Raw genomic sequence first — 22,604 nt, forward strand, 5'->3', positions numbered from 1 at the left:
AAACTTTGACAAAAAGTAATTTTTATTGTCATAATTGTGATTTCATAATATTTAGATATAAATCCAACTGAAAAATACTTGTGAAAAGATGTCTTTTAGTTAGTAAAATAGCACATAGTGGAGCTCTGCAGCATCTACTGGTAAAAGTGATAATTTTTTACTTTTAAAACTGCATTTTCCGCTAAACCATGTCAAATTATTACAGAAAATGATCAGGGCCAAGCAATAATAAAAAAAAATAAAACCATCTCGAGATTAAAGAAAAAAACTCATTAAATTTCGAGAAAAAAGTTGAGATAAAATGTTGAGAATAAAGTAATTAAATTAAGAGAAAAAAATCTTTAAATTACGAGAACAAATTCGTTAAATTATGAGAAAAATGTCGTTAAGTTTCGAGAAAAAAGTAGAGATAAAATGTTGAGAATAAAATCATTAAATGTTGAGAATAAAATCATTAAATTATGAGAAAAAAGTCGTTTAATTCGTAATTTAACAAATTTGTTCTCGTAATTTAACGACTTTTTTCTCATAATTTAATGACTATATTCTCAACATGTTATCTCGACTTTTTTCTCGAAATTTAACAATTTTTTTCTCGAAATTTAACAACTTTAATCTCGAGATGGTTTTATTTTTTATTATTGCTTGGCCCTAATCCTCTTCCGTAAGTTATCCATGTTATCCCCATGAATGAAATTTAGAAATGTGGGTCTTTTATAAAGTGAATTATACATAAAAAGCTGTTTTTGTATAAAAACCTACTCAACAAAATATTTATTTTTATAAATTTAAAATATATGATAAATCCTCCAAAGACTGCACAAATATGAAGTAAAAACATTAATAAACAGAGTAAAATTACATTTGTTTTTTAAAAAACAATTATTTTGTTACAAAATTACATTTTGTTGCCTGGGGTCTGTGGAGACCCCAAAGACCCTCAGTGTGACTTTTTTTTCCTACACTAACATAAAAACAAGATCAAGTGTTAACAACTGTACAACGTTTCATGTCATTTGGAAAAAGAGAAAAAAAAATTAATTTTAGCAAACATCGTTTGGGGTCTAAAACAACCCCATAATGGTTAATAGTTTTGTGTTTGCATATAGTCCTTTCAAGCTCTATAGCTAAAACAGACATATCCTGGAAGTATAGACAGGAAGTTGACAGAATGCTGCATGTCCTGGGGAAACATCTGGGGCTGTGGACATGAATGAGTTTGGATTGGGTAGAGGTTATCAATAATGTTAAATCTGACCAAAAGACTGTCATTGTTCACTCACTTCTGAGGATTTACAGCCCTTTGGTATCTGGACCCTTTGAAGAACTGATACAGCATCATCAAGGTCAGAGGTCACAGCAGGGCTGTCTTTCAAACAGACCTACAGCTCTCAATATCAGTAACAACAAAACAGTACAGGTTTCTCAAGCTAATTGATCTGTTTTACGGCTTGCAGCATGTCACTTGTGTGACACGATGACCTCAGATTAGCAAGAGAGGAAAGACCGTTCTTGTATAGTATGCATACTTTGCATTGGCCATACAGCTCATGTGCAAAGTGTCAGTGGTAAACTGTGGAAGCAGGATATTTGCATATGACTGCGGACGGAGCAGGAGATTAAAAGCACGTCCGGTGGCGGGGCGGGGTATTGTGTTTGAGCAGTAGCTTGCAACAACAATGACTTGTTTTTGTTGGTTTTCCTGATGACTGTATTCTTACACAATCGTCTACCTCAAAAAGAAAATTCTGTCATAATTTACTTAGGAAAACTGTAGCTGGAACAGAGCAAAGATGGGAGATACATGATAAGTACTTTCAGGACATCCTGGTTCGTAACTGCCACTGAGATGAATGGGAATGCTATCGGTTAGTTTTCTCAATATCTTCTTTGGTTTACAAAGCCCAGGGCTGTTACAGAGACAGGTGTGTTTTTAGTGAAATCTGTCCAGTAGCATTTTATGGATTACTTAAAAATCATTTACAGCACCTTTAATAGCCAATCATTCCCAGCTAACAAAAGTGGTGTGAAAAAGCGTTTGCCCCTTCCTGAGTTTTTATTTTTTTGCATGTTTGTCACACTTTAATGTTTCAGATCATCAAACAAATTTAAATATTAATCAAAGATAACACAAGTAAACACAACAGCAGTTTTTTAAATGAAGGTTTTTATTATGAAGGGAGAACAAAATCCAAACCCACATGGCCCTGTGTGAAAAAGTGCTTGCCCCCTAAACATAATAACTGGTTGGGCCACATTAAGCAGCAACAACTGCAATCAAGCGTTTGCGATAACTTGCAATGAGTCTTTTACAGCGCTGTGGAGGAATTTTGGCCCACTCATCTTTGCAGAATTGTTGTAATTCAGCCCATTGGAGGGTTTTCGAGCATGAACTGCCTTTTTAAGGTCATGCCACAGCATCTCAAAATTGAGGTCAGGACTTTGACTAGGCCACTCCAAAGTCTTCATTTTGTTTTTCTGGTGTGTTTTGGATCACTGTCCTGTTGCAGAACCCAAGTTTGCTTCAGCTTGAGATCACGAACAGATGGCCGGACATTGTCCTTCAGGATTTTTTTGGTAGACAGCAGAATTCATGGTTTCATTTATCACAGCACGTCTTCCAACTCCTGAAGCAGCAAAACAGCCCCAGGCCATCACACTACCACCACCATATTTTACTGTTGGTATGATGTTATTTTTCTGAAATGCTTTGTTACTTTTACGCCAGACATAATGGGACACACACCTTCCAAAAAGTTAAACTTTTGAAATGTGAGCTTCCTAAGTTTTCATGAAAATCTGTGATCCAGTGAGAGACTGTAAGTTTTGAATGCTTATATCTCCTTAATGCGAGGAACTGTTTAGGAACACACCAGTTTATTCATACCACTAAGGCTAACATATTCATGCTAAAAGCTAAAAAACGAATATTTTGATTTTGAGGGACTTTAAAAATGATTTTTCTTGTTTATGTGAATGTTAGTGAAAACATTAACGTTCCATTTTAGAATTTTAGTCCAAACATTGTGAAAATGTTACTTTGGAATGTTCTCTGAACATTCTGAAACAAGTAGCAAGCAGTAATGCTTAAAAACATACTAAAACTAAAATGTTTCATAATAAATGTTCCATGAACGATGTATAAATAACATTGTGCTAACATTTTGAGAATGTTATTAAAGACCAAATAAATTTAATCAAACATTCTGGTAACACTTTACAATAAGGTTCATTAGTTAACATTAATTAATAATGAACTGCACTTCTACAGCATTTATTAATCTTTGTTATTGTTAATTTCTACTGATTATTAGTTAATATTCTGTGAACTAACATGAACAAACAATGAACAACTATATTTTCATTAACTAACATTAACAAAGATTAGTAAATACAGTAACAAATGTATTCCACATGGTTAGTTCATGTACTAATGTTTAACTAATGAACCTTATTGTAAAGTGTTACCAACATTCTAATATTTTTTCACATTTGAAAAAATATCAACTTATAGATAAGATGAAAAAAAAAATCTGAGAAATCAATCAACTAAAATCAGCTGAAAAATTTGAAATACATGAAAAAACAGTAAAAGTATGAAAAGTCAATATACCATATATGGTATATGTGATGACGTTAAAGTGATGAAGTCAATATACCATATATGGTATATGTGATGACGCTAAAGTGATGAAGGATGACGTTTATGAGGAATACAATGTTAGATTTTATGTCTGTGAAGGTGGATGACTCATTCTTCTGTTTGATCATGATTACTGACTGAAAGAATTCAATTGCAAAACCCCTCTAGTGAGTCAATCATGGCTAGATCGGTTCAATTCACATTTATTTGTACACTTTTTTAACTGTTAGTCTGTTAAAACTAGTCCTAACTCTCTGGGTTGACTAATAGTTTATGTTTATGTGACAATCTTAGTAATTCAGAGTCTGCAACGTCCTTCTTTAGGGGTGAATTCAGGGACACTTTCTCCCAGTCATCTAGCAAAAACATCCTAATCAACCTGATTCAGTTTAAAAACCCAACGACAATGAACTGCAGAAACAGACTAATGGCTAGACTGACACAAATTAGTACCATTCTTAAGTCACTCAACTTTACTGTTTATTCAACCTAATGGTATTTAAAACATTTGGCTGATAGAGTGGGATCAGATCACATGGAGACATATATATATATCATATATATATATATATATATATATATATATATATATATATATATATATATATAGTCTTATATAAAATTAACACACACATAAACACGCATAAAAAAAGTGTCCAGTCTTGAATTTGATGTCTAAATATTTCCCAATCATTTCTGGAATCTAGGTGCATGTGACATATCAAGATGGCAGACTGGTTTGGCTGATTTGTTGTTCTTTGTGTTTGGGTTGGGTGAAGGACACGGTCTGGAGCATGAGATAATAAAACACAATTCGTCGCGACACAGCCCGAGGTGTGCATCATTACTGGAGGAGATGAAGCATTAAACTGTAATCGGCTCTGTAGCTTCAGGGGTTTGACATTTAATGTAAAAACATGCTACTTTACAGGTTTCAACCTCGTGTCACAAACCGCCTGCACTTATCGGTAATGTAACAGCAATGCAGCAGCACACATCAACAATAATTAAAATCACAAACATAACATGTGAATGACACAGGGAATATTTAAATGGTTGTGACTGCGATACACGACAAATAAAAATTAAATGTGGTGCTGTGAGTAGAAAACCTAGTGAAAGTATCAATGTAAACTATGCATAGCTACTTTGATTAATGAAAGTTTGTTTATGTGCATCTGTGTGTGTTTAAGTGCTACAGAGAGCTGCCTTGTGTCACATGATACGCAGGTGTGATATTACAGCAGGAGAGGGGAATTGTGGGTGGGACTCTGCCAGACAGCCAAAGGACACCCTGTTTCAAAGAACAGCACTGTTTTAAAGATCACCCTGCTGTGGATAGATGGATGCAGATCATGCTAAAACTTGCTTAGCTAATGAAACATGACAGAGTTTGATCTCAAACAGTCTTTCGACATATTCTAGCTTGGCTACTCGCAATAAAATTCTTTAGCTGGGAGGTTGAATTTTGTTTGTCTTGAAAATAAAAAAGCCCTTCGGCTTGAAAAAAAATATGTTCAATTATTTAATATTTTTCTACTTGTTTATAGGCCTCCCTGCTGAGAAACACATCACACATTTGACAGGCAAGTGAAGCAGTATGTACTGAAAAAATGAAAGTTTTGATACGACTGAATGAGCATGAGAGTGTTTGCATGTCATATTTGTAATGATTTTTTTTGTTATGCGGTTTTGTGTGACCTCAAGTGAATGTGTGAAAAGTTATGTACACAGCAGAAAAGGTAAGTAGGTGTGTGTGTGTGTGTGTGTGTGTGTGTGTGTGTGTGTGAGAGAGAGAAAGAGGAATGAACGTGTCCTAGGCGTGGTAAATGTCTCTCAGTTGTCCTGGCACATTCTTCGGCAGGCCGCACCCTTTCTCACACCCTCCCTTACCTGAGTGGTTGCTAGGTTAAACCAAATACAGACACACACTGACAAGATTATAAACTTTCTGAATCAATCACACAATCATAGTCCCGTGAAAGAGCACATGAAACTGTTTTCATAAAAAAATACAGAACAAAATCATCTTTAAAGATTTCAAACAAAACTTCCCCATACCTAGAGTGAAAGTCTGGCAGAATGAGGATATGTTTAAGGCTTTTTCTTTTCAGGGTGGGGCAAAATCCTCCGACTTTCTCCACCCCTGCACCATGCATACTTTCATGCATGTGAATTGTGCACTTATACATACATACAAATTGCAATAAAGTAATCATTACGGCGTCATAAAGTACATAGTGTATTGCTCCTGAGATTGTCTTGATACTACAGATCAAATTGTACTTTGGTCTCATTTAAAAATACATTTGCAGCTAAAATATATTAACCTGAAGTCTATTTATTTTTTAAAATATAATTATACCATGTTTGATATGTGGGTCATTGATATGTGATTCCTTTAGGATCTGAAACATTCATTAAAACTATGAATAGATATATGTAATGGTAATTTATATATATATATATATATATATATATATATATATATATATATATATATATATATATATATATATATATATATATATATATATATACATACATATATATAAAGCATTTGTTACAAAGAGAATTAGAAGCAGAATTAATCACTTTATTCAATTTAATAAAACAATCATTATTTAAGACCTACAATATAAGTTCCCTAACAAACCTTCACTCTAAAAAATGTTGGGTTGAAAATGAACAAACCCAGTGGTTGGGTTAAATGTTTGCCCAACCTGCTGGGTAGTTTTATTTAACTCAACTATTGTTTAAAAATGAAAATTGCTTGCTTAAAATGCACCCAAAATATGTTGGTTATGAACATTTATTAATAAGTTTAATGAATAATAATTAAACAATAAACATTTATTAAATTGCTTATTAATAAATGTTCACCTTTTGATTATTATTATACTCTAGTAATTATGTGTCTGATTTTTAATTTCCAACCTATTTTTGGTTCATTTTAATCCAGCCATATATTAATTTTTAAACAGTTGAGTTACATAAAACTACCCAGCAGGTTGGACAAACATTTAACCCAACCGCTGGGTTAAAACAGCCCAATTCGCTGGGTTAACCATTTTTTTTAACCATTTGTCCATTTTGTCCATTCTCAAGCTGTTTTTAATCCCGCATTTTTAGTGTGTACCAAAATACATCCTAAAATGGTAAAAGCACTTAGAAATGTACTTCTGTTTGAGTTTGCATCTTTAAAATAAAAAAATCTAACATATTTATGAAATTCATTTTAAAGAAAGTCTTCTCAATACTAATGTTCACTATAAACTCTAATAGAGAGAGAATGATATTTATAATCATATTCAATATAATATTATATTTATTGAAAAAGATGATGCATGGAAAATGAATTGATATTTGTTGTTAGGAAAAACACCTGTAATAAAAATAACTCACTTTTATAAGCTTTAAATAGGCCTATTGTTTTGGTTGAAGTCATTGTTTACATGTGCACATAAACTTGTTTTGAGTGAACTTAGATGGAAATAGGGAGCTTTAAAACATTCATTATGAATGAATAATTCATCTTCTATACCATCTGTAGCAGACATACACACAACACTCAACAGTGTGATCATGACCTGGGTGCGCCTTTGTCCTGTGAGCAACAATCCACCATCTGTCCGTCTGCTGGCTGTGGAAAGAGGAAGAGAAGGGTGAGCTGGGATATGGAGTGTGCTCGTGAAACTCCACGGGGCAAATTTGTGCATGTTTCACCAGATATGCAAATTCCAACTCCAACCAAGCCTGCTGTAAAAACCTTGGATGTTTTTGTACATTGCTTTGTAGTTGTCAGTTAGCTCTAGCTGTAGGTGAGCGCTGACGCCGGCGATGGTTGGGAGGAGTTTCGCAACTCAAATTCAAAGGGTTGAGTCGTTCATTACGAACCGACTGGTGTGTTCTCTTAACGGCGCTGAGACGTTCGGGCGGGCAGGACTCGGCCGAACGCGAACAGGTTTCGCCAGGGCTGCTTTTCGCCTTGAAGCTGAATAGCGTTGGGTGGGGTTTCCACCGACACCAGGAATGTATCGCGGATGCATTCGCTGAACAGGGGGTGAAAATAGCCGACTTTTTCGGGACCTAAAAAAAGTTTTTTCACCGGCGACTGCAAGTAACACCAACCGTAAAGGTAAGAACGAACGCGAAAGTCTCAACTTACTGCAAACAGGCGAGCGCGAAAGTCTCAACTTACAACAGAACTATAATCATAAAGTGTGAAAGAGCGGTTGAGGGTTGACAGTGCAGAAACTTGGTGTGAAACTCTCTAAAAGTTATTTTTATTCTTAAATGTTCTTTGCACTTTAATCGGAATGGTTAATTCTTTACATACTATACCAGCCCATTTGAAGTAAGCATTAAAACAACAGTGCATTATATAACTATCATTTTGGAGATGATGAAGCTTTGACATCTGTGTGGAAATGATGAATAGTTCTTATCTATAAATGTTCTTAAAGCTATACGAAGGTAAGTCTACTATTGATCTTTGAAATGTCATGGTTCAGTGTGGTGGGTGCATGGAGTTGTTCCTTTGTTATCATGTAGGACTTTGGTTAAGGGATTGGTTCAGGATGTCCTCTCCTTACATTGCCACCCATGGTCTTAAAACATTGCATAACTCTTAATATTAAATTATCTAAATCTCTGTACTACTTGCACTGATTCTTTTTGTGGGTGAGGCCCAGGTAAACCACACCATGAACAGACTTGTGCATTTCTATGATTGTCATAATTTCCTATATACGGTTGAGCTTGAGTTATATGACACTTTAATTTTGCACTTGTTGAAACACGAAGATCTTTACTTAGAGGGTGTTGTTAGTAATTGATAACTGGCAAATCTGACAGAAACTGAAGGCACATATTATAATTATTGGATGTTTTTAAGGGAGGAAATGCATGATTTTCAAGGGCTCAGATGAAAATATCTAAAACTTGTCCTGTTGATGGACAAACGTTAAATTGTCAGTATGTAAAATGTGATAATAATACAATGGAGTGTCAAAGGAAATATTCAAAGTCGCATTAGAGTTGGACATGAATTGAGAAAACTGGATGTTGTAAAAGAGCATGTCAGGATTCGGGATGCACAAATATTATGGCTGATACGAATAATTATTTTCATGTTATGGCTAATAAATGATAAATGGCCGAAATTCTATTCTGTTTTGTCTAAATACATTTTATGGGAATCCCAACATTATAATGCACAGTATGAAAAATGGATATTCATCACTTTGCTAAGTAACAGTGTTAATAAACTATTAGTGTTTATAAAGATTAAAGGGTTCTGTCATTAATTACTGTTCTTCCACACCCATAAGACCTTCTTTCATCTTCGGAACACAAATTAAGATATTTTTGATAAAATGCGAGAGGTATATGACTCACAGACAACAATATAATCAACACTTTCAAGGTCCAGAAAGGTACTAAAGACATTAAAACAGTCATGTGACTGCAGTGGTTCAACCTTAATGTTATGAAGCGTCGAGAATACTTGTGTGCAAAAACAAAACAAAAATAATTTTATTTAACATTCTCTCATTTTCTTCCCTGTCATTATCCTAATGCAGTAATCATAGTGAATGCCGGCTCATTATTGGCCAAAGCTGGTCACATGATCAGCACGACGCATGCGTGTTATGCTGATGCAGGAGCTGGCCAATAATGAGTCGGTGCTCTGACGTAAACACGGAAGAGTTTCATGTAAACATAGTATGAGAATGACACATAAGAGAAGATATTGTTTATCGACTGTTTTAACGATGTCTTTAGTACCTTTCTGTACCTTGAATGTGTCGGTTAAATTGCAGTCTATGGACGAGTCATATATATTTCATCAGAAATATCTTAATTTGTGTTTTCGAATATGAACAAAGGTCTTACGGGTGAGTAATTAATGACAGGATTTTCATTTTTGGCTTTAACTGTAAGCAGATGATGGCAAAAGTAATCTAAATATAGAAAAATAATAATAATGTCGGCTTGATACTGATATATTGTGCATCTCTAGTCAGGATAACCAAAGAAATAGCTTAAACTATCCTTTTAAGCATCCAAAAAAAGATGTTTATATAAACGCATTCCCTATTTCTGAATTGGTCTTTATTCTGCATTTGAATTTCACAATGTGCCGAATATTACAATATTCATAAAAGAGTCACGGGTTTATTATTAAAAATGTTGCATTTTTCAAAAGTCTATTTTTTGCTTGCTAAAAATAATTGCAACAACTAAGCTACTGAAACACTGACTGCCTGTTATATATCAGTCTCACTGCCTGTTGTTACAGATATCCCAGGAATGTAAAGATCCTTCTGCCTTGGTAATTTCCAGTTATGTTTTGAATGTACATAGAATGTATTTACCTGAGCAATGTATGTGCAGACATCTGCGTGAACACATCAGTCTACTAAAAAAGTAAAACTGAATCATATCCAACTTGGCACAGTGTAAGTTTCTTTCCTCTAGCAGAGCGTAATTTCATAACATCTCTTGGGTATTTTTCACATTTGGCCATCCAATACAGTCTGAATTATTATTATCGGTCAGTCATTATAATAGCTTTATATTATGTTCAGAATAAAGTGAAGCAGTGCAATGGGGACGAATCCACTATAACACGATATACTGGTCTGGGTGTCGACTCATAAGGAAATATGCTGACAGCACAATAATTGAGGCTGGTCATAAGTAGATGCAATCTTCTTTGGCATCACATAACATTCCTGTTAGCAAATATGTTATGAATACATTATACATATGAGTTTACAACATATAATAGACATGCTACCCTGTGAATTAGCCACAACATGCCTTGGTTAATTTACGGCCCGCTCAAAGTCTGATTCTAACTCACATAGTTAACGCAGCGAGCCTCTTTCACAAGAACATCAGCAAAACACTCCCTTCTTTGATTCAGTCACATGTTTCTTCAGTTTTTCCCTTTCTGTTGATGTCTTTTCGGTTCCCCTCTTGCCCACAATGAGTCACTCGCCAACAGGCTGACACCGTTTCCCTGGTGATGTCTAAAATACAAACAAATGTACACAAGTGCCTACAACCTTCGAAAACCTTCAAACTGGGGCCTAACCTTGCTTAGCGGTCATTGTCTGGAAGGCTCCAGCAGAACAGATAGGAATTTCATATGTACACAATGAGTCAAGAAGCTCCCAGAGTTTTTCGGCAGGTCGATCTGAACTAGCATGGAGTAGCACTTTTTTTTTGGTTGCATAAATGTTTCATAATACACACTTCATGATCTGTGTCGTACAACATATAATAGTGGCTTGCAGAATTTGCCCTTCTTGGATACTATTGTATCATAGTGCATATGGTCAATTTAAAAGTGTTATTTCCTGTTTGTTAACGTAGCCTAGTTACAACAAACATGTTTGTGCTAAAATTGTAAACATTTTCTCCAATAATAATGTAATAGAATAGATTCCAGATGCTCTGATTAGATTGTTCCACATGCTTATTTATTAAAAAAATTTCGTTTCTTAGGTTGTTTTCCCTGCTCCACCATGGCCCGTCGCTCCCAGAGTTCTTCAGTGGGAGACAACCCCCTGGATCCCAATTATTTGCGTCCGCATTACCGGGAAGAGTATCGCATGGCTATCGATGCCCTGGTGGAGGAGGACATTGAGGGCTACTACAACTTTTTACAAAGTGCTAATGTAGTTGACTTTTTATCAAGGTCAGAGATCGAGCATATTAAAAGCACTGTGCATTCACCACAGAGTGCTGGAAATGTACCAGAACTGCCATATCGAGAAATAGATCAGGATGGGTCTTCTGACACCTACTGGCCGCTGCATTCTGACTTGGACGCACCGGGGCTAGACCTTGGCTGGCCTCTGCAGCAACATAGTTTTGTGGGTCCCACAGAGGTCACAATGTTGGTAAACCCCGCTGACCCCGAACTGCCCAGCATTAAGGAGCAGGCACGGCGACTCATCAAAAATGCTCATCAGGTTAGTGCTTTCGAATTTATAAATTATATTTAAAATAGATATATATATCATGCCTTTATAGATATTTTTTAATATTTTCTCATAATTTGGGAGCAGGTATATTAGGCTGCTGTCACTTTAAGACCTGATGCACGGATCCATTACACATGCATTTCTTTCTCAACTGTCTACATTCACTTAAAAAACATGACTGTGTTTACATGAATACTCGCCAAGAACGGCCTTTTGACATTATTTTGTGTTTATCTGACTGTTTAAGTGCAATAAGCAGCGAAAAACTCAATTTAGTACTGAGATGCGGCTTTATGCGTGCACTTTGGGTGTGAGAATGAGTAAAATTATGCATAAAACACACCGAAATTCAAGCCCTGTAGCACCAACAATATTCATCCAGAGCAAATGAAATGAGTGAGTCAGGGGAGGAGGGTGTGTGTGTTTTGACTTGCTGTCGGAGAGATGAGAGAGAGAGAAAGCACAGCTGGTATTGTGTATCTTTTCTCTGGAAAATGAGTACTGGAAGTGTTTCAGATATTTCAGTATCGATATTTATCGAAAAATCTATATTTTTGACAATACATTGCACTTAGTTTATTATTTCAGATGCCTTTAGAAGAGTACAATTGAAAAATATATATATTATACAGTAGTCAACATTTGATGTGGATCAAAAAAGTTCATCAAAGTTGTCCTAAGAAGAGGATGATGAAAGGTTTTGATCCACTTCAAATGTTGACTACTATATATAAAATGCAACCCACCAATATGGCTAATAGGAGTGACTGCGTTACATGCCACTTCTGAAATCCACCGTATTTGGTGGGTGTTAATGTCAAGCCCTGCTTATATGAAATAAAGACTGAACAGCCAAATGCTACTCAATTTATGTTGGTAACCCCCGTTATTGCTCATAGAATAAAATAATCATGGCAGGCTGCGAATAGGGCATTTCTGCATTGGATTCAGTAAATGAAAACATTGTACATTATCAAAGTATACTAAAATAAGTGCAACTTGACTAGTTTTAATTGTCAACTTTTGATGCACAGTTCGAGGTGATTCCTTATTGCTATTTTCATTTTTATTCCCTCTTTCTTACAGGTCATTGCAATAGTGATGGATATTTTCACAGATGTTGATATATTTTCCGATCTTCTGGATGCTGCAGCACGTCATGTGCCTGTCTATATTCTGCTGGATGAACAAAATGCCCATCATTTTGTTAACATGGTGGCAAGCTGTAAAGTTAACCTGGATATGATCCATGTAAGTATAACTGATCTCAACTAGGCAAAGTTTTAATTTAAATTGAAAGAAAATACAGGCTTAATGGTGACTTCACTGGTTACAGATGATGCGGGTACGGACAGTAGCAGGCATTACCTATTTCTGCCGCTCAGGAAAATCATTTAAAGGTCAAGTGATGGACCGCTTTCTTCTGACTGACTGCAGAGCAGTGATCAGTGGAAACTATAGGTGAGCTCAGTGACATTTGAATGCAAATATCTGTATTGTATGGGCACTTATGTGACACAGATGACATTCTAAATGTTTCTTTCTCTCTTTCTCCAGCTTTATGTGGTCTTTTGAGAAGATCCACCGCTGCATCGCCCATTTGTTTCTTGGAGAACTAGTTGCCACTTTTGATGAGGAGTTTCGTATTTTGTTTGCTCAGTCTCAGCCTCTTGTTGTTGAAAATGCCCTTGTACCCATGCCACAAGATAGTTACCTTGGCAGCCAGTTTGGCTTGAAAAGAACTCAGTCACTAAGGAATCCCAGAGGATATCATCGCCAGCCTGAACTTACTGGTTTCCCATTCGGGGATCGTCTTGATTCTGTACTACCTTTTCGGAGGGATGACCCGTTCCGCCATACGATTGAACCAAGTGCAGGTCCTATGCAGGTCACAAAATATGCAACACAGCAGTTCAAGATGCAACAGTCATTCTTGGATCAAGGACGCTCAATGTTGGCCTCCCGGCAGCTGGAAATGAATGCTTTTAAGAGGCATAGCTATGCCGAGGGAACCCGCGAGACCTACGCTTCCTCCCGGCAGTACATGAAACAACGTGTAATGAACAACTTGGAGGAGAAGGAATCGCATTACCAGCGAGAACAACATTACTATCAGAGCGAGGTCATGGGACCTGATTCTGAGCGTGGGCCATATGACCGCCTTAACTACGGCATGTACCAGGCAGATCAACAGTCTGAATCTGCATATCCACCTGAACTTGAAGCACCAGGAAATCTGAATATTTTATCCTCTGATGACCTCAAAAGTGATTCAGAAAAACAATATAACACAGGAGGGGGGCGCTATGGTCCACAAAGCCACAAGAGGCCTGCTGCGGGCCACTCGTATGCCTGTCAGAGTTCGCCAACTCAGCCACATCCTCCAGACCACAAGCAGTTGCTCTCCACTGGAGAACAGGTACGACAGTCCGAGGACCCCGGTGTGAAGCAGGGATTGCGGAGCTGGAGAATCAACTCTTATCTCAGCACTTATGAAGATGCAGGCGAGGAGGGCCTGCATCAGCCCATGGGTCAAGATGCTTTTGATGAGCCATACCAACAACCTGACAGCAGACTTTATGGCTCAGAGGGACCAGGCCTTAACTTTAACATTAGAGAGCGTCAGAATATACCAACTAAGCCAAACCTTGACTTGCGACCACGCTATGGTAAACCCATCATTCAAGATAGGAATCCGGTAAAAGATGTTACCTCTGACTTCGGTCCCACAAGTACTGACACATTAAAGCCAGCAATTTCAGCTTCATCACTAGCATCTTCAACAGACAATGAGAAGGAGGTGGAACCGAGGGAACCAATCAGCATTACCAAGCACGAGTCGTTCCGATCACGAATTAACCCAATGCTGCAGAGGAGCTCAAGACTACGATCTTCTTTAATCTTCAGCTCCTCAAAGCTGGAGCAACACAGTTCCTCGCAAGCCAAGTCTGGTGGGGAGTTACAAGAGGAGAAAGATGAGAGTGAGCCTATTCGATACTCGTCCATTGTGGCAGAGATTCTCGAGAAGAGGAGATCACTGTCAAGAGAGCCGTTTGATTGGAGCAAGCATAAAAAAGCAGATGAAAAAGATGTTAAAAACTCATCAACAGGAGACCTGACTATGATCAAAGACGCCAAAGAGGAGCCCATCAAAGAAAACGAGAAACCTGACAACCCTGAACCTAAGGATAACAAAGTTACACAGCCAACAGAGCCTTCGAAACCTCAGCAAACAACTTCTTCCCTAAACGTGAATGATCCAGCAAGCCGACTTAAGTACTTCAAAGATCTGGAAGAAAAGAGAAAGACCTCAAAATTAGAGTTAGATTTGGATACTAAAAGTCAAGAAGCAGCCACGAAAAAGCCAGATCCCTCTGATACAGCAACCAAAGTTCCAAATGTGCTTATTACTTCAGAGGACTCCACTGTAAAGACACAAGAACCATCATTTACCCTAACAGATCCTGTACCACAGCGCCTGTCGGTCACATCAAATCCAAAACCTACTGAAGTCTGTGTGGACAGGCCGTACACGAACAGTAAAACTCTGACAGAGAGCACAGCTGATGCGGCGAAGAAAGAGCCTGCTAAGGAGCCAACTAAGTCACTTCGGCCTTTCCCTTCACCCAAGTTCTTGAAACCATTCAAAAGCTCACAGTCCTCTCATCGTCGGATCTCATGCGGTGAGGAGATTCTCACGGATGCGACAGATGCGGAAAAGAGCGAGCTTAAGAAGTCCCGCAGCCTCAGCACATCGGGCATTTCCCGCGCAGAATCCAAAGAAAGCCTGAGCTCCTTAAACCTTGGAAGCTCTGATGGCAAAGATACAAAAGCCCTTGACTTCCTCAAGAAACAAACACAGAGACTGAAGGGTTTCCTTGGGCCAAAGGGAGAAAAGAAGCACTCAGGAGTGTCCAACTCTCAAGAGGACAAGTCAATGAAAACAGTCCCTGAGGTGCAAGAGGAACCCTCGGGCAAAGAGAAACCCTCTGAAACTTTAACCACAGTAGAGACCAGCAAACCTAATGCTAAACCAACTCAATCCCGCTATCAGTCCTCTACCTCGAATGTAATATTCAGTAGCAACCTCAGGGATGATACCAAGGTGATCCTAGAGCAAATCTCAGCAAATAGCCAGAAGAATAGACAGCAGAACGAAGAGTCTGGGAAAAGCGAGGGGGGCAAGGAAGACGATGTTTCCAATTCTTCTTTCCAAAGCCGGAACCGGTTTGGCCGAACTCCAGTCAACCCACAGGAGAGGGACAATCTGCTGAAGAGAATAGAGAGCATGCGCAAAGAAAAGAAAGTCTACAGTCGCTTTGAGGTACTTTTTCGTAACCGAGAAGAGTGTTTCTGGGAGCAGGGAAGTGTAGAGAAGGAAGAGTAAAGTCAATCATCAATCACATGAGATCCTTGTACAATATTTGTAATGTATTTTGTGAAGTATATCAGTTCTAAGCAAAGCATTTAATGCCTACACTCTAAAAATGCTGGGTTAAAAATAAATCAAGGTGGGTTAAAAATGGACAAACCCAACGGTTGGGTTACATGTTTGACCCAACCTGCTGGGTAGTTTTATTTAACTCAACTATTTAAAAATTACTATATTGCTTGCTTAAAATGCACCCAAAATAGGTTGTAAATTAACATTATGATCATTTATTAATAAATAATAATTAAATAATCATTTATTAAATTGCTTATTAATAAATGTTTACTTTTTGATTATTACTGTTGCCTCTAGTAATTATGTGTCTGATTTTTAATTTTCAACCTATTTTGGTTTCATTTTAAGCCAGCCATATAGTAATTTTTAAACAATAGTTTAATTAAATAAAACTGACCAGCAGGTTGGTCAAACATTTAACCCAACCGCTGGGTTAAAACAACCCAAACGCTTCCATTTTTAACCTAACTTGGTTTATTTTTGGAGTGTAGTTATATTTATTGACAAATGAGCTTTTTTATTTTACATTGTTTATTTATTATTTTGCCTTCACGTTCTATTGTGGTATGCATAGAATTTAAAAATCTCTTTAAATGTCAACATTAAATATTCAGTGTCGTTACATCCCGAGACATACATTCTCTCATCTATTTATGTTTTTATTTATGATAGAAATAAATGGAGTAGACTATCACAGAATCTTCTGTACTATTTGTGGGATGTTTCACTTACATATCTGTCACTCTACTTCAACAGATGGGGAATAACCTGGGATAACAAAACATGGAGGAAGGGGCCAGAGAAGTGTAAAGAGAACCTGAAACTATACTAAAAAAATTGTACCAAACATCCCCAATACTGCTGTGAACAGACACAGAGATAAAAGCGTCTGCTAAATGACATGGTCCATGGATCTCATATAAACACCACAAAAATAGCACAAGCTCAAATATGAGGAGTCTTGCTGTAGCAGGAGGAATATTCCTCGCTCTGTGCCAATCTGAGCCCACAGATGATTCACTTTGCCCTTATAAGGCATCAGGGCATACCTCAACAGTAATCACACTGCAATCCCTGCAGAATAGAGAAACACAAATCAGGCCAAAGGAGGGTTCGAATGTCAAGAGGCTTTTCTCAGCTTTTTCTGCTGGACCTTTTGGTTCCTTGTGATGCAAATATACACCATTTTCAGCTCTGGTAAAGGAAATTAACATGTCAGGGCAGAAGCTGAGTTATGCTACTCTGAAGGCACTAAAACACACCCTCGTTAAAGTACACCACACAAACGCCCCAGGACACGTCATGCTGAAATTATGCATTGGTGGTGACTGTGCCAATGGATCACAGGCATAAAGGAAACCAGAGATGGTTGGTAGACAACACTTTTACTTTTGAAGGCAAAGAACAGAAAATCTGCAACCTGAAACTGTCAAAAGTCATGACTGGAAAGTATTTAAGGGATGTATGAAACTGAAAGGCTTGTTCATTAATTTTTCCTCTATTTAAACTGTGTGCTGTCAAGGAAGTGGATTGAAAGCTGAGAAAGTGATATAGAGGGGGGTATAATGGTTGCAGACCTACTACACGTGTACATTCCTGCATGAACTGTGTTGTCAGGAGAAACTGTAAAATATTAGGTTGATAAATATGTTCTCAGGACTGGCCTTTGGCCTGTATTTTTTCAATGCAAAATGAAATTAAGACAGAACGGTATTACTGAACACCAAAGAATTCCCAGGGTGCTCGGCTGGATGTGTCATAGGACTGATTTATGGAAACTGGAAGTTGATCGAATAAGGAATATCTGATCGAGGAGTATGATGGAGTTTGACTTTAATAGAGTGTCATCGATACAATTTATGTATATAAATATAAATCTTGGGGAATTTAGGCTTGTTTACAAACTTTTTTTATTGTGTCTTAAATTCTGAATAAATGGTTTAGAAACGTTTATATTCTAGGTACGGGTATGATTTGATTGAGGTTTATATCAGTATTTGTTCTTTTTTTGATGTCAAAACACAACGACAATGCATGTGGCGACAAGTTAAAATTTAAGAAATAGAACACAATGGAAAAACTGCTTCACTAACTTCTCTAAAATTAGCATTTGTTGGAATACAGTAGGACTCAGCTCAAGTTTGCGAAATGTGTGAGATATTCATGGTGCTTTTTCACAAGTGCCCATGTGCATCTCTGCATTCTGGGTGTGGCTTAACCCGTCCAGCAGCTTGGTCAACTGCTCCAGCTTCTGTTGCTCTAGGGATAGACACACAAAAACACACAGGAAAGTATCAGATTACACCGAGGATGATGTTGGTCTCTTGTTTAAGGATGTTGAGAGCTCAGTTTTAGGTCTCGTGGACACTTGTGTGAGGTTACGTTACACTGCAATCCAATCTTTGCAAGTCATCTAGCGTTAGGATGTTCTTAAAAAGGCTAATTTCAGAATACCATAACTCTCTGACTATTTCTGCTGAATAAAGTTAGTATAGTAAGAGTAGTATGCTAATACAGAAGAGGCCAAAAGTGATGTCTGGCCTAGGAAAATTGACATCTTCGCCCTTTATTCAAATATTATTACAATTTTGTAAGCATATTTCGTAGTTGTGCTTAAAGTAAATTGTTTTATTTGTGATAACGCAATGAAACATGCCAAATTGTGCGAACCTAATTTTGTCATACAAAGACATTATGAACAGTGTTGGGAAAAGTTACTTTTAAAAGTAATGCATTACAATATTGCGTTACTCTCTTATCAAAGTAACTAATTGCGTTACTTAGTTACTTTTTATGAAAAGTAATGCGTTACATTACTTTTGTGTTACTTTTTTTCACCTGGGCTGGGCTTGCTTGTTTGTTTTTTAATAACAAAAAAAAAAAGTTCTATTTTTGGCAAATGTTAAAGCCCTTTCACACCAAGGGCCCTATCATAGACCTGACACAAGAGTTTTTTGCTAGTTCAGCTCAACGCAGTTATCATTTTCACGTCCAGTGCCACGTTGTTTAAATAGCAAATGCATTTGTGCCCATCTATTCGCCCATGGGCGTGCTGGTCTGAAAACGAGGTGTGTTCAGGTGCATTGTTGGCATGTTGCTATTTTGAGGCAACTGAAAAGGACTGCACCATTGACCAACTGAAACTGGTCTAAAGTCAATGGCACAGTACTTTTTTGTTATTTAAAGGGTGCGCTAGTAATATGCGCCTATAGGCGGGTGCACAATGCAATGTTACACACACAGCAGCACACAAACATGCCAAATATTAAAAATAAAATGATTACAGCGTAAAAGATTATTATAGTGTACATAAAGATAAACATGATTTGGTGGAATCCAGTTGTCCTGTAGATCCGTTTCCTCGCTAGAGAAGCGTTCAGTTTTTCCGCTTGCAAATTCCAGCATGTAAATAGCAAATCCGCCATGGCGCGAGCACAACTGGCTTTTAAAGGGAATGGGAGTTGAGACTCTGATTGGTTTATTGCACGTTATGCCCAAAACACACCCATGACTCATTAAGAGACTAGGGACAACCCTTTTAGACCATGCGCCTAGTGCGCAGACCATTTTTCCCGTCATTAAACTAGCAAAAGTGGATTCAGAAACGCCCTAAGTGCACAAGCCGTGTGCTTCAGACCGTTAAAATATGGCCCCAAAAGTGAAATGAATAAGCCTCAGGCTGAAGGAAATGCATATTTACACCTGAACACTAGAGGGCGCAGCTCAAAAAACCTTTCAGCTGTGCTGCCATTCTGGATTAAAGATGAATAGGATACAGGAGTAGGGAGTTCAACACTTTTATTTCTAAATCTAATCTAAAGTAATTTTTGATAATTAATATGGTTAAATTGGATCATTGAAGGTCAGCAGCAAAGACATTGGTCAATAAAGTGAGATTAAATACATAAAGTATATTTGTGTAATTTAATACAATTAATTATTACAGTTTTGCATAAAATTTGAAAACCATTTTTATTCATTTTAAGCAATACTGAATGTTTTTGTGCAAGTGAGATGAGCAAATGCATGTTCACATTTAGTCTAGAACTACAATAATCATCATGTTCACACAGCGCAAACCTCTGAACTTTATTTCTCTCAACATGGGGACAGGAGAGCTGTCAGTCAATAATGTGAAAAAGTAACCTGCGTTGTTTATTTGAAAAAGTAACGGATTATTTTGTTGTAATTGAAAAGGTAATGCATTACTTTACTAGATATTTGAAAAAGTAATCTGATTATGTAACTCAAGTTATTTGTAACGAGTTACCCCCAACACATGCAAAAACAAGAGCGAACCAACAAAATATTACTGATGTGTAATATTTGTAGTCAATACATTTTTTTTTCCTTGCATAGTAAAATATAACCTGTAGCTGTAGTTTTGTCAGATAAATACCTTAACCAAAAATAGAAAATATTTTCCTCATATTTTGATGGTTTACATGAACTTTTAGGGTCATAAAAAACAAATATCCCCTCCAGATATCACTTTTGGTCACTACGGTATATGCTATTTTGAATCAAGCCACTGCCTTGTGGACTGGCCAAATGAGTCATTTTGGAAAAATGACTGGATTAATTTGACTTCTATGTCTGAATGAATCCAGAAGGCATCAAATGTCACACTAAACATGCAGCTACACACTGGAGAGGGCTGTAAAACTTAACCAATGGAATAAAAAACAACAACAAAAAAAAAAAAAAACGTACCAGCCTTCAGCAGCTGCTCAGTGGTGTACTCAGCAGACTGGATTTCTGCTGGGAGTCTTTGTGGAGTCTGGAAAAAGAAAGAAACTGGAACGTAAAAGCTATTATCAAATCTGTAACGAATAAAGCAGTTTCCATTTTACAAGAAAAGAAAGCTTAGTTGCTTTTATTTTAATACCCATTCCATTAGACCACTTACAAAAACAGCAGACAGGTTTTTATGCTGCTCCATTAACTGCTGAAGCTGATTCTCAAACTTCATCCTAAAATAGATTAAAATTAGTCAGAATTTTAAAAATAAAACACAATTGTTAATCATGTAGCATTTCATTAAGAATATGGGCACTGCAATAAATATTCTGACTATATTTGCAAAAATGTAGTTGTGACAGCATTTCATATCTAATTCTGATTTCTGAAGAGATAAATGCTAGGAGTTTCCATTTGAGTGAGTCATACCGAATCTTTCTGTGCTTTAGTTTGGTCTCCTGGATCTGAAAGCAGTACTGCTTTACTAGTTCCTCTTTCTGATGGATCTGCTCAAGCTGCCTACAGAGTTACAAGTTAGACTTTAAATCAGGTATAAAGATGACACACAAAATTCAGCTCTCAACCTTACGATTTGTGTAAGGTAACGAGTGAATACACACCCTGTACAAACTCTTTGACCTGAGAGTGAGACTAAAGCTCAGTGTTTAGGTGACTCATGTTGTGGTTCACATGTGAGCAGTTTCCAGATGATGTGCAGCTTAAATACCAGTGAGTGTTGTTTGGATATTTGAATAAGCTTACCTTTGTGCCTCTAGCTGGATGTCCTCACATTTGAGCTGCAGAGATCTATTTAACTCTGTATGACAAGAATATGTGTGTAAATAATATATCTGATAACGCTTATTGGTGATTTCATGTAATCATGTGGTGCTATACAGTGTTATATCCTCCTGAGACCCAGAGTTTTTTTAATTTAGTATTTTTTCACGTGATTATATTGTTTAGAGCATAACAAATAAAAAAAATAACATTTATATTTTATTCATATGTTATATGTCCTCTGTAGTAAAAAAAAAAAACATGGCATGAAATTACATGCATAGGCAAAAACAATGGGATTCATTTTTTAGGCTTCAGGATTGTTTTTAACCAATCTTTGTATAAAGATTATTCTCAATTATGTTATGAAATATATAATTGAATTAATTGATATACCATTAATTAATGCAATATGTGGGTAAAATAGTCATACATGGATTTTCCCATTCAATACACTGTATCTAATTTGCATATAAATGTGTTCTTGGAGCAACATGTAATGAAAAATAAGTGTAATAATGGGAGTAATAATTGCCAACATTTTCATAATAATATCTAATAATTAATAGGAATATTGATATATAATTTCTTTCCATATTCACTTGTTGTATCTCCTAAAATGCCTGATAAACATGATTTAAGTCCTCTACTGAGGTCATGTATGAAATCAATGTCCTGTTTCATAACAGAAAGTCATATTTTGATTTGAAACCCCCTAACATTTTCCTGAGATGTAGATTTATAACAAACAATATTATCATATTTCCATAAGAGTTTAATTTTCAGTCATTTGTAAAGACCAAGAAGTTGTTGTTTTCATAGCGAAACCTCAAAAAAAATTGGTATCTCTGGAAAGCCCTGAATGTGCTCTTTACAGGACTATCCAGACTTAAAGGATTAGTTCACTTTTAAATAAACTTTTCCTGATTATTTACTCACCCCCATGTCATCCAAGATGTTCATGTCTTTCTTTCGTCAGTCGAAAAGAAATGAA

The 22,604-nt window shown here is 36.7% G+C and overlaps 2 protein-coding genes across 4 annotated transcripts in view; one reads left to right on the forward strand and one right to left on the reverse strand.

The window, feature by feature from the left end:
- Positions 1-7,321: 7,321 nt before the first annotated feature.
- On the forward strand, positions 7,322-20,792 carry fam83hb (family with sequence similarity 83 member Hb). 2 transcript variants are annotated; one of them, XM_067411740.1, is made up of 6 exons: positions 7,322-7,781; positions 11,162-11,631; positions 12,730-12,894; positions 12,980-13,104; positions 13,201-15,967; positions 16,847-20,792. In XM_067411740.1, exons 2-6 carry the CDS (start codon positions 11,182-11,184, stop codon positions 16,865-16,867), a joined length of 3,528 nt encoding a protein of 1,175 aa, XP_067267841.1. In that variant the 5' UTR covers positions 7,322-7,781; positions 11,162-11,181; the 3' UTR covers positions 16,868-20,792. The 2 variants fall into 2 exon arrangements, with proteins under 2 accessions (XP_067267841.1, XP_067267840.1); XM_067411739.1 differs by lacking the exon at positions 7,322-7,781 and adding an exon at positions 9,244-9,543.
- Positions 18,210-22,604, reverse strand: part of si:ch211-199g17.9 (uncharacterized protein LOC108180085 homolog) — a 5,885-nt gene continuing 1,490 nt past the window's right edge. Inside the window, exons 6-10 of one of the 2 annotated variants that reach the window (XM_067411742.1) lie at positions 21,593-21,647; positions 21,260-21,349; positions 21,000-21,063; positions 20,804-20,870; positions 18,210-18,349 (exon numbers count right to left, since the gene is read on the reverse strand). In XM_067411742.1, coding sequence (XP_067267843.1) covers positions 18,252-18,349; positions 20,804-20,870; positions 21,000-21,063; positions 21,260-21,349; positions 21,593-21,647 — 374 coding nt within the window. In that variant the 3' untranslated portion in view covers positions 18,210-18,251. The remainder of the gene's footprint in view (positions 18,350-20,803; positions 20,871-20,999; positions 21,064-21,259; positions 21,350-21,592; positions 21,648-22,604) is intronic. The other variant, XM_067411743.1, reaches the window with a different exon arrangement.

The sequence above is a fragment of the Chanodichthys erythropterus genome, chromosome 15 (assembly GCF_024489055.1).
Source record: "Chanodichthys erythropterus isolate Z2021 chromosome 15, ASM2448905v1, whole genome shotgun sequence".
Lineage (NCBI taxonomy): Eukaryota > Metazoa > Chordata > Actinopteri > Cypriniformes > Xenocyprididae > Chanodichthys > Chanodichthys erythropterus.

What these genes read in the sequence shown, in the direction of transcription:
- fam83hb (XM_067411739.1), top strand. An exon ending in TTAACCTGGATATGATCCAT is followed by an intron (nt 12,895 to 12,979) that starts GTAAGTATAACT and finishes CACTGGTTACAG; the next exon opens with ATGATGCGGGTACGGACAGT. An exon ending in GTGATCAGTGGAAACTATAG is followed by an intron (nt 13,105 to 13,200) that starts GTGAGCTCAGTG and finishes CTCTTTCTCCAG; the next exon opens with CTTTATGTGGTCTTTTGAGA.